General features: G+C 39.7%; 1 protein-coding gene across 2 annotated transcripts in view; it reads right to left on the bottom strand.

Annotated features, from left to right (window-relative positions):
• Positions 1-13119, bottom strand: part of CDH8 (cadherin 8) — a 663994-nt gene that overhangs the window by 627991 nt on the left and 22884 nt on the right. For both annotated transcript variants that reach the window (XM_077454372.1, XM_077454381.1), the window contains exon 2: positions 5168-5620. In XM_077454372.1, the coding sequence (XP_077310498.1) occupies positions 5168-5452 (285 nt within the window). In that variant the 5' untranslated portion in view covers positions 5453-5620. The remainder of the gene's footprint in view (positions 1-5167; positions 5621-13119) is intronic.

Below are 13119 nucleotides of genomic sequence, written 5' to 3'. Positions count from 1 at the left end.
GGGCAAGGTCTATGCTGCTAATATAAAGGGACAGGGGACAAGGTCTATGCTGCTAATATAAAGGGCAGGGGGGTGTCTATGTGGATAATATAAAGGGACGGGTTGTCTATGCTGCTAATATAAAGGGACAGTGGGGGTCTATGCTGCTAATATAACTGGACAGGGGTCAAGGTCTATGCTGCTAATATAAATGGGCAGGGGGGAGTCTATGCGGATAATATAAAGGGATGGGGGTGTCTATGCTGCTAATATAGAGGGACAGGGAGTTTCTATGCTGCTAATATAAAAGGGACGGGGGTGTCTATGCGGATAATATAAAGGGACACTAATTAAATGGGGGTCACTCTGTAAGGTGGAGTGATAAACAGTGGCGTCACTACAGGGGGGGCTCATTTACACTATAGTCGCCACTGGTGCTGATATAAGATGACTCTAATAGGATGAACTAATGGGGGATGCTGACTGCTGATTTAATTTGTCTGGTATGCACAAAAGCAGGTCATTGTCTGCTAGCTGCACAAAAGTTCTTGTACTATTATCTTTCAAAACAGGCAATAATAAATGGCAAGCCAATAGGTGCTCATTTTCTTCCTAATGGGGGCATTTTTTTCTTACTGCCACTTTTTATTTTATTTTTTTTCAAGAAAAAATGCCATAACGTTATATCTCATCTGATTATTTACATTGTCTATAGCTTGTATGAGAAGATCTTTTTGCAGTTTATGCCTCTAGTGGACACATTGTGTACTGCCTCTGTCTGTGTTCAGTGTAGCACTTCAATGACATCTCTGAGGCTTAGTACATTGAACTGACTGCACCCTGAGCTATTTCAGCCTTAAACCAAACTTTCAAACTCACTCAGTCAAAGTAAATGTGAACAAAATGGGTGGAAATACAGCAATTTCTCTAATGGAAGAAGGGAAAAGGTATATTCTATGTAATTTTCCTGCTGACATGACTAGAATATGATTATGATGTACTTTGATGCATTAACCACAAATGTACAGGAGGAAATATTGCTCACTTAGGGACTTATATTATCATCTTCAGTGCAAACACACTAGAAAATGTTTCATCATTGAAGTATGAACACATGTGAATTCCGCTATATGCAGGAGGAAGCTCCAGACACTTTTGGTACAAACTATGGGGAAGCTAATAACATGTTTGGCAGCCATTAAATATCACATTTTAGAGTAGACATGTCATCATATATATTTTGTCCCGGTAAGTGCATGCATGCTGAGTGATATGTAATTAAAAGATTTCCAGAGAGACTCAGTACTCTCCCTTACAATGTCTTCATCTGCTTTTTACCCCAGAAGGAATCATCCAGATTCATTATCAAGCATTATCATGTAGTGCAACCTTGTTGAGGGTTGTTAAGCTAGTTCCAAAACTGGAGCCGACTGCATTTTTTTTTCACAGGAGGGTCCATAGCCCCTAAAACCTCTCTACCCTCCTTGGCCTACAGGCCACATCAGGAAACACACCTTCACTTATTTATGGGGGAGCCCCTTAGATCCCAGTGATTATTGGCCCAATCCATTGAGGGCCCCAATGAACACCTCGCCACGAAGGTTTCCAGGGTCAAAGGTTGCAAAATACAATTTTTAAGTCTTTCTTTCTAAGGTATGGACTACCCTCTGTTCCATAGGAATAAAGATCCCTGATGTGAGCGTCATAGCATTGGGGTGATAGAATTGAAAATTGGTTCTGGTGGATATACTATATGGCAGCCCTCAAAATTTCAACTTGCCTGCTTGCATTAGGCGAGTGTAAAAAAGTTGAGGGCGATTGTGGAGCTGCATTGGGGGGGGGGGGGGGCAGGCCCTGCCGGCAGGTGGGGTTTAATGGGAGCTGATTCTCCTCTCAGTCTCCACCCTCTGCCATTCTCTTGGCTGGGCCTGGCATGTAGCGGGAGTTGGCAAAGAACTAGATGAGGCCGGGGGCCAGACGTGGAGTTGGGTGGGAGCTGCCAAAGTTGATATATATGATTGAAGTATGATTGGTTACTATAGGCAATGTACACATCATTAATGCATTGTTAAGTAAATATTTTAATGCTATATTAAATATAATATTAAAAAAAAGTTAAAACCAATGAATGAGACTTTCACTGATTTAGGATGCAGAGAGACTTACAGCGGAACACAGCACTGGACAGGGGAGTGGGAGCTGCCAAAGTTGCTTTTCTTATTAACAAGCTGGTAATTGGTTGCTCGGACCAGGTTGCAACCAATCACCAGCTTGTTAATAGGAAAAGTTAACTTCGGCAAGCTCCCGCTCCACTGTCAAGTATTCCGCTGTAAGTCTCTCTGCATCCCAAATCAGTGAAAGTGTCGTTTATTGGTTTTAACTTTTTTAATACTATATTTAACATAGCATTAAAATATTTACTTAACAAGGCAGTAATGATGCCTATAGTAGCCAATCATTTTATCCTTACTTAATTTATCACAAAATATGCTTTATGTTAATATTGGTAAAGCTGTTGTTGTTAATATTTATTTTTGTAAATTAATTCTACATAAAACATTTAACAGTGTAATTTCATGAAATAATTTACAAGGGTATGTTTAGGAGTGGAATTAGGGGAAGGGGCAGGGTAGGGGTTTGGTGGGGCAACTGGTGGCGAGTAACTCTTGAGGCCTGGCTAGAAGCTCAGCCCTGCTGTAAGGTGCCCTTTCCTTCTTAGCCCTTGTACACACAGTTGGAGATTCCGACAACCAAATCCGTCGGAGTAATTCCGACAGATTAATTCCGGAAGAGGTCCGGAAGTGATGTTGCATACACACGGTTGGATTAAGTTGTCGGAAAATCCGATTGTACATAACGTGATGACGTTATTTCGTTACGACGGGACTACGTTCAGGCTAGTAGCCAATAGCTTTGGTCTAGGAATTTGATCTGAGCATGCATGGCCCTTTGTCCGTCAGAGTAGGCTACACATGATCGGAGTATGTCCGATCGGAGCATTTTGTCGGAAAATTTTACCGGCAAGTTGGAAAAGTTGGTCCGTCGGGTATTCCGATGTAAACAGTCCGGTGCAGACCACACACATTCGGAATATCGGACAAAACAGTCTAATAGGAAACATTCCGACGGAATCTCCGACCGTGTGTACAAGGGCTAAGAGAGCAGTCACCAGCAGAAAGGACTCTTTTTATTGAATGTAAGATGATCCGGCCAGTAACACTTCCTGTCCTACGTTGACAATGTCTACTTACTGTTCTGAAGCCACATTGTCACCCTAGGACAGGAGGGGTTCTGTAATCCTCAGAGATATCTAGAAACAATGTAACTGATACTAGACAAAACATGTTGCTATCAGCTAACAAGATTTCTGGTAGTATCAACAGGTATTTTTTTGCATGTATCAATTCGATATAACAAAATGCTTCTATTATATCACTACAAGACCAAAATGGGCTATATGAGAAAAGTTCCTTGCAAGGATCTACATACCCTTTAATAAGTGAATTTCTTTCGTTTTTTTTTTTTTGTTTTATTGCAAAACTGATACTATTGCTTTAATACATTGTTGCATGCCAAAAATATACTGATGCTGACAAATCCACTTTAATCATTTTCTATCTCTGGTTGAATCCGGGGGCAGCAATTACATGCACACTTTAAACAAATGTATAATAAAACCAAGACATCAGGAGTACAGATTATAAGTCATCATGTAATATGGAAATAAAAGATTAAATTATGACTACTTTAGAGCTTGCATGTGGTTGTCACTCCACCAAGATGTGCCTCCAACAAGATGGCAGCCAAATTGCTCGGTGACTCTGTTATTCTGTAGTCCTGCCAAACTAACATATTGCCGTGTGTGTCAGTTCCATTACTTTTATCTTAGCTGCAGAAATAAGAACATGATGTTCTTTGAACATCTCCTCGGTTGTCTGTATATTTGAACCAATTAAAGTGTACCTGTCCCTCAGACACAGCAGGGGTCACCATTTTGTTTGCGGAACGAATATGCGTCCTTTTAATTCTCCAAGATGGAGTGACATTACCGCTACAGTGATGTCAAAAGTTCCTAATAAATTGTGTTGTACTGCTTCTACAATCCAGGTTATTCAGTAAGGAAATATAAAGAGTAATAAGGATGCAAGGCAACTCATAACAACCTATGTATGAATGCCATCAGATATGCTATCAAGTACAACAAAAAGGCAAATACTCGAGTCACTTAATTGGAAGATATATGAAAACTGGTACACAGGCAATCTGGTGCAGCTTATAACCTCAGCTTGTTCAATAAGGCTCCATGCACACTGAAGCTCAAAAAAGCTTTTTCTGGACGCCAGATTGCTGGCAGAAAACGCTGGTTGAAAAACTTGCTTTTAACAGCGTTTTGTACTAGCGTTTATGAGCGTTTATTAGCGTTAGCGTTTATGCTCGTTTTCAATAAAAATACACAGAGGACACTCCAAAAATCCCACAGTACATTCCAAACTCCCACAATGCATTAGAAAAATAGAATGCCGAACACTAATTAACGAGCGTTTATGAGCGTTTATAAGCGTTTATCAGTGTTTGTCATTTTTTGGCGGTGAAAAACGGCACTTTGAACGCGAATTTCTGGCATTCAGAAAAAAGCCCATAAACTCCACTGCTCATTAAAGCTATAAAACGTCCATGTGTGCATGGACACATAGGCTAACATAGAGTGGAGTTTATGGGCTTTTAAAAAAAACGCTCAAACTCCAATAAACTGCAGTTTATGAGCTCCAGTGTGCATGGAGCCTTAAGCTTTGTCATTGCAATCTGGAAGCTGATTGGTTACAATGCACAGCTGCACCAGATTCTGCAAAGGAAGTTTCACTTTACAGGAGAGTTTGCCCCAGAGCTTAGTTAATAAGGTGAAGTTTTGCTGACTTTTCAATTTGGACATTTTCCAATCACATGCAAGCAAAAATGATGTGTTTTTTTTTTATTTTCCTAGCACATGATTGGGTAACATTTACAAAGTGAAATGTCACTCCATTCACTAAGCTCTGGGGCAAATTTGTGCAGCTTCCTTTGAAAAATGCACTGACACCATTTCAACGTGTAAATCACGCCTAATCAAGACTTTGTCTGTGACATCTAATAGTGATAAAGTCAACTTGATTTAGCTGACAGTAGGCACTAATAAAAATCCAAAACATACCCTTCCAACTAGTATGGGTTCAGGGCCAGAGAACTCTTCCAGAACGAACATTTGATTCCACACCCAGCCTCTCTTGGATCGGTTCAAAACTTTTTGCTCATCGTTGACTCCAGTAAGTTCCAAGGTGGCATCAGTCGCCAGTACATGGGAATCATCCCTCGGAGCCATATATACATGAGGCAGAACTGCAATCCATAATATGATTAATGGAGTCCAAACATCCATGATAGTTTCCCCCAGTCTTTCTGGCATTTTAATGCAGGTTAAAGGGAGCGCGGACAACATGAAACAAATGTTCTTGCTCACATCCAGATCGCAGCCATCCAATTCATCATGCAGCGAGAGATATTTACTTGCAGCTGATCCGAGGCTTTATTGCTCAATAAACATAAGCATAAATAGTTCACATTTGAAGGACATGACGTGTCTGGAATATCACTCATTGATGTTTCCCTTAAATGGAAAAAAGGAGAGAAGAAAAAGTAAGGAATTTGTTCAGCATAACATGGTATGTTATTAACAGTTAATAGGCATTGTAAGGACAAATATTGAAGAAGTTTAGAAGACGGGAGAGAGGAAAACAAGAGGTATGAAGAATTATCAGAAATAAGGGCTGAAATGGTAAAAAAAAAAAAAAAAAATGTAAAAGCTTAGATTGAATTAATGTTCAGAATCTGTTAGTCAAAATGTATGCAATTTACTGTGACTTTCAAGAAAACAATTTTTCTTAAGCAATTCCATTTAAAATGCCAAACCAATCACTGAAAGCATACAGCTATTCAACAATTGTTAAAAACTGTGCCAAAGGAAATTAGTTCACCTTATTAAAAGCCCCATTTTGACCTCCCCTTCATCACCTTCAGTGCTCCTGCCTTACATTAGGAGTTTCTCTGGGCTTCAGCTACTGTGATTCACAAAGTTAACGATTTACAAACTTTTGGCTGAAAACATAGCAGGTTCATCACCAGAAAAAAAATCGATAACAGGGTTTCATGGAACCCTAGGGTTTCTCCAGCGGTTGCTAGGGGTTCCTTGAGCTTCTCAGATAAGTTCCCACTGACACCATTGATCTTTTCAGCTATCTGTAAGGAGGTAATTCTTCTCAATGACCACAAGTGAAAGGAGCATTTTTCCCATTGACCATCACACTGATGTATCATGAGTTGTAGCTATAGTAATTTTTACCGGGGGTTCCTTGATACTGCACAGGTATTTCAAGGGTTCCTCTGTGTTAAATGTTTGAGAAAGGTTGACTTATAATATAGTGCATAGCCTTTGTTCCTACAAGTAGACTGAAGATTTTAGTTATCTCAGCTCACTTTAGAAAAAAAAGTGAGCTCACAGAAGCCGTATTCTCTCATTGGTACATGTCCCCCATGACAATGCCTATATTCTCATGCTTTTTGTTGGACAATAAACTGTCCTACATAAGGCCAGAATTGGATAACAAGATTCACCCCCTATAGACTTTAATGGGGTTCACTGCAAAGTTCTTGAACTTCAAGTAAGATTCGGGAAATTGTTTGCAAACCAAACCCAATTCCTACCCCAGAGGCCACCCACATTTATTTTACCTTTTTTGTTTTATATGGGGGTTCTTTTTCTCATCAGATATTATGCAGCAGTGGGTTGTCCTTAAAGTGGAGCTCCACCCGAAAGGGAAAGTTCTGCTTTAAGGCCTGTCCCTCCCTCCTTTTCACCAAATGGCATTTTTTTGAGAGGGGGGAAAGGATACTTGGTTTTGACAGGTACCTAGTCCCACTTCTGCTCGGATTGCCTAGGCATTCTGAGCCATAGTTCTCCTCTCCCCTTCCCTCCCTGCAGACTTCTGGGTCACGTCATAGGTCACAGAAGTCTGCGGGACCATTCACAAGCTGTCACAGCTGGGTGCCCACAGTTGAGATACTGGTGCCAGGGACAGAAGACCAGGGGAAGGAACAGCTGGGGTGAGCACCACGCAGGATTCTGAGACAGGTGAGTGTCTAATAATTAAAAGTCAACAGTTACAGTTTTTGAAGCTGTTGATGTTTAATAAACACGGAAATGACTGGAGCTTCTCTTTAATAATGTAGAGTTTGGTGCTAATGTGATGGAATCAGTGCCACTCTCTGTATCATTATACTGTGAGTACCATAGTGCCAAAGTGATGCTCTCTCAGAGGGTGGGCCCATGATCCCTTCACCCTTAGCATGTTGTTGGATGTCATTCAACCCAGAGGACATATTTTTGCAGAGAAGAGGTGATAGTGCCAGAAAGCAAGTGAATATTGCTGTGTTTTATTTTTAATTATGGCTATTATTATGGGCTATTATTATTATTACTTAATCATCTTTTAGAATTGGGCTTTAAAGCGGAGGTCCACACAAAAATTGAACTTCCTCTTTTTGGAACCCTCCCCCCCTTCGGTGTCACATTTGGCACCCTGTAGGCTTCACTTCCTGATTCCCTCATCGAAGATGGCGCTGGCAGCATCTGAGGACCGAGGTAAGTCAGCTTCAGCTGCCAACACCGTGGGTGCTCTGGATAGGTAAGTGTCCTTATTTTAAAAGTCAGCAGCTGCAGTATTTGTGGCTGTTGACTTAAAAAAAATAATAATAATTGGCGGACCTCCACTTTAACTTAATTTCTCTGTAGTCTATTTTAAAAAGATTTTACAGTTCCTTACTTGTAAGGTCTTTGGCAGGTTTGAACCTGACTAGTGGTTGTGAGAATTGTCTATGTACTGATGATTTCATACATATAGCTACATGATAAAGCAGGGATGTTATGTGTTTGGGCATTCTCTCTGCATAAGAGGTAAGAAAAGAAAAAGAACATCTTAATCACCAAAGAGCGGAGAAGACTGATAATCTTACAGTGATGCCTAGATGAAACGCAGATCCTTTTAGAAAGTAGAATCTGTTCCCTGTATACATTTCATAGCTAATTTGTACTAGAGTGTACTTGTAAAGTGATTGTCCACTTTAGTTTAATATGGACTCTTGTTACTATATCTTCCATGTTACCCATGTACACCAAGGTTCAGTGTTGGGACTCTTACTTTTTAATATATTAATTCATTTCAGTGTTTGCAGATGACACCAAGCTATTCAGTGAAATAACATCCTTACAAGATGTCTCCAACTTACATGCTGACCTCAATGACCTGTTTAATTGGGCAACTATGTGGTAAATGAGGTTTAATGTTGATACATATAAAGTTATGCACATGGGGGCTAAGAATATGCATGCATCATACATACCAGGGGGAGTACAACTGGAGTAATCAATGGTGGAGAAGAATCTGCGGGTTTTGGTAGATCATAAATTTAATAATAGCATGCAACACCAAGCTGCGGTTTCCAAAGTGAGTCCTTTCTTGTATTAAGAGAGGTATGGACTCCAGAGAGAGAGATATCATTTTACTCCTGTACAAATCCTTAGTAAGACCTTATCTGGAACATGCAGTTCAGTTGTGGGTATCGGTTCACAAAAAGGATATCAGGGAACTGGAGAAAGTGCAGAGAAGAGCAACCAAACTGATAAGGGGCATGGAGGAGCTCAGCTATGAGGAAAGATTAGCTGAACTGAACTTATTTTCTCTTGAGAAGAGGAGATTAAGGGGAATATGATCAACATGTATCAATACATAAGGGATTCATATAGGAAACTTGGTTTTGAGTTATTCAATTTAATGCTATCACAAAAGACAAGAGGGCACTCTTTATGTCTGGAGAAAAAAAAAAGGCTTTACTCTCCAAAATACAGAAAGATTTCTTCACAGTAAGAGCTGTGAAAATGTGGAATAGACTCCCTCAAGAGCTGGTTCTGGACAGCTTATTAGATTGCTTTAAAAAAGGCCAGGATGCTCTCCTAATTTTACATAATATGACTAAGTACTAACATTTATAAGTAAAGTTGATCCAGGGAATATCTGATTGCCTCTTAGGAGATCAGGAAGGAATTGTTTGACCCACTGGTGCAAAATGGATCATGCTTTGCTGTTTTTTTTTTGTTGCCTTCCTCTGGATCAACGGTGGGTATAGGATTGTGTATATGGGATTGTATAGGTTGAACAAGATGGACTTGTGTCTTTTTTTCAAACTAACTATGTAACTACGTAACTAAGGCCTCTTTTTATTATACAGCATATCCTGGATTGTTTCCACATTGTGTTCCTAATCGCCCTTTGGTAATATGGGCTAACTCAGAAATGAATTCCAACTGCATATCTATCTTGCCATTTAGTTGGACTTCCAGGTTCAGCCATCTCAGCCATGATGTCTCAGTCTATCTTCTATATTCTCCACAATGTAAAGTATTTAAAAAAAAATCTACAATGGAAAGACAAGCCTTGTCATTAATATGCATAGCAGATAGAATGAGCTAGGAATCATAGTAAGATATTATCATGATTTTACCTGAGCTATATCAAGTGACCAATGCAGCCATCTACTCAAAAATGTCAACTACAAAATGACATCACCAGTTGTCAGATTAATATAATTATACAGTATATAAATAATTGAAAAAATACAGCAAAGCTGTTAAAAAGGCCATAATAAAAGAAGAACCCTATGGACATTAGTTGGCTGCCAAGGCAGATGTGACAGTTAGTTGATAGAAAAAAATCTGACCATGTCCCGGTACGAGCTCCACTCAGATTATTGGAACCATCAGAGTTTTTGCTTTGGTCAACATATATGCCCTATTCCAAGGTTTTGTTCCCACAAAAGGATGATCTAATGATCATTACGCTCTTCCCTGCAAGTGTGTACCTTGTTTTTTGCTTAGCTCTTATTGTTCCATGATTACAAAGCTGCTTTGTCATTTGAGAAGACACAAAGCTCCCAATTTCTGTTTAGGGAAATCAGGTGGTTATGTGCTTGTGCAAGCATGCTCCAAGCTTACGCATGCATATTTCTGACAAATATAACCTTGCATAGAACATTGGGGAGAAAACAAAGAAGCCAACTACACGTAACAGGCAGGGTTTTATTAAAAGTCATGAAGAACATTGTTGCCTTGCAACAGGAAAGACAATGTTTGCAAGTTAATGTTCCTTTGGAAACTACTAGTAAGATGTCATTTAAATACAACTTAGAAGGCAAAGAGTGCAGCCTGGGTAAATTCTTAAAAAATGGAATTTTATCCACAGCTACTTATGTAGAAGTGCAAAGATCAAACATACACAAATGACTGAGTGTTACACTTGTGTATCCTTCTATCTAAGTCTCACAGAGCCGTGAAATTCTCAATGACCCATCTGCCCTAATTACCAAGGTGATAATATATTGTGTGTTAATTAGCTCATTTTTGATGGTTGAAAGCAGTGGTTGAAATGTTTGGTATTGCCTGCAAAATTTTTATTCAATAAATTATTGAACGCTATCCTAGAATATGACATAGACTCTGGTCTATTTGGTCCTAATTCATCAAGGTGCAATGACATTAAGACCCCTTTCACGCTGTGCCACCTAGGGCATCACCAGTAAAGAGGTGCTATTTTTAATGTCACTTTACCGTCGTTTTAGCGGCTCTATTTGGCCGCTAGTGGGGCCGTTTTAGCTAGCGGGCAAAAAGGGGTTAAATCTGTACGCAAAATGCTTCTGCAGCATTGTTTTGTTGGCCGTATAGCAGTGCTGCGCCATTGATTTCAATAGGGAGGAGCGGTGGAGGAGCAGTGAGTTCACTGCTCCTTCACCGTTCCAAAGAAGCTGCTAGCAGGACTTTTTCTGATGCCCTGCCAGTGCACCGCTCCAGTGTGAAAGCCCTCAGCCTTCCACACTGGAGTAAATGGAGCAGCTGTTTTAGGGCGGTTTGCAGGCATTATTTTTAACGCTATAGCGCCTGCAAAACGCCCTCAGTGTGAAAGAGGTCTTAAGGTAGTCTAAATAGCACTTAAAGTGGTTGTAAATAGAAAAGGAACACAGCATATCATCCTGCAATGTGTACTTGCTTCAATCCAAAGCACCTAGTTTGATTTCTAGCTTTTCTGTCCTCCCTTTGCTATCTGCAGTCACTTCTGATCATCTATTCTGAAACCAAGCAATTCTGGGAGAAAGTGCTTCCCAGCCCTCCAGCACACAGCAGGTGATTAACAGCCTCAGCTGTGGATGTTTCCCTATGAGCCTATGTAGAGGGGGGGTGTCTGTTTCCTCCAGTCGGGTCTCAGATGTCATTCTGCTCTCTGTGCTGTGCAGTGTGTGACATCAGATGCCCGATCCCTGCCACCTTACAGAGGAACTGCAGTCTGCTCACATAATTTGTAATAGAAACATCTTTGCCATTGTGAAGTTTCCTTCCAACCAATTTGCATATTATTTTCTATATACTGTGATTCTGTACTTGCCAAATATGCTGCAGAGATCTCCCTCCACTGAGTTTGGCTGCAGCCATTTTAACTGTGGGCAGCTGGAGCTGCTGCCTATTCACTTCCTGGATTTACACAGACACACAGCGGCACACCTCCGGCTCTGCAGTTCTCATTGGTCCTCTTATGACTCAACCCCCTCCCTTCCTGGTAGACTTGTGTACAAAGGAAAATTTTGTTAGTTTTGGTTCGTTGTCATTCGTAAAATACATAATTTCATTCTGTTATATTCATTATGTTACGTTAATTCGTTTTTGGTTAATGTGTTATTTCTGTAGAGTGTAGAGATTCAGTATAATGAATATCGAATCATGTCGAATTCATTCGTTATATGAGCTATAATTTCATTCGTATTAGTTGAAATTCAATATTTATGTATGTATATATATTCTTGATAACAATTCATAGTTTGGAAAGTCGTTTGTTTATTGAATCTTTTAACACACACAATGACAATATCTCTTCTCCTCGGCCCAAATACAATACAGCACCCTTCTAACTCAGTTCTCAGGAATGCACTTTGCCAGTAATCCAACCTCCAGCACAAAATGAATCAGCTGATTCGACTATAAGATTTACTTTGAGTTGACCTTTTGTTTCATTAGATCTTTAACAAATTACCGAATCATGTCGAATTAATTTGTATATCTCTATACTTTCTTTTTTATTAGTTGAAATTTGTTATCTTTTTATTCGGACATTCGGATGTATCCGAATGTTCGAAAGATGCAAAGTTCGGCTGAATTTCGATTCGTTACGAAACGAATTGCACATGTCTACTTCCTCTGATGAGAGTGAGAGAGAGAGCTGTGCAAGGTGTCATATGCCTGGCCTTTTTTCCAGACATGAAACATGAAGTGGACTGTATAAGGTATTTACTGAAAAGAAAAAAAAGAAATTAAGATGCAAACTAAAAACAACAAGGGTAAAATATTTAATAGATAGAAAGATGAAAAAAAAAAATGACTGATGTTCAGCTTTAGGTTCAGAAATGCCATTTAAACTGTGCACTTTGAACAACTGTAGAGAAGACAGAGTACAGATAAACAGGTACAACTTATGTTATAGATACCACAGCCTTATGCCCTGTACACATGGTCGGATTTTTCAATGGAGAAGCTCCAATGGGATTATGTTGTCAGAAAACCCGATCCTGTGTGGGCTCTATCGGACTTTTTTCCGTCGGAAATCCCGACAGAAAAAGTTTGAGAGCAGGATCTAAAATTTTCCTACAACAAAATCCGATCAGACTTTTTCTGATTGCTTGTAGAGAATTCCGACGGACAAAGTGCTATGCATGCTCAGATTAAATTATGAGACCAAATCTATTAGGCAACTAGCCTCTACGTAGTCCCGTCATTTGCAACGAATGTCACCTCATTCCGAATGATCAAAAACGTAATTCGGAGCCACTCTGTGCAAAACAAGCTGCACAGTGGAGGTAAGTATAACATGTTTGTTATTTAAAATAAAATAAAAATGTACCTTTACAACCCCTGTAACCATTTGTAAGCATCTGACCAAAAATTACATTTTTGATGCGGAGGAGACCTCAAATCTGATTTGTATCTTGCAGACTTTTTGGGAAGATCAGGGAGCC

The sequence above is a fragment of the Lithobates pipiens genome, unplaced genomic scaffold, assembly GCF_037356315.1.
Source record: "Lithobates pipiens isolate NorthernLeopardFrog02 unplaced genomic scaffold, aLitPip1_a1.2 Scaffold_10, whole genome shotgun sequence".
In the NCBI taxonomy this organism is placed as follows: domain Eukaryota; kingdom Metazoa; phylum Chordata; class Amphibia; order Anura; family Ranidae; genus Lithobates; species Lithobates pipiens.
The sequence above is the reverse complement of the archived record's forward strand: the minus strand, read 5'-3'. Positions and strand labels throughout refer to the sequence as shown.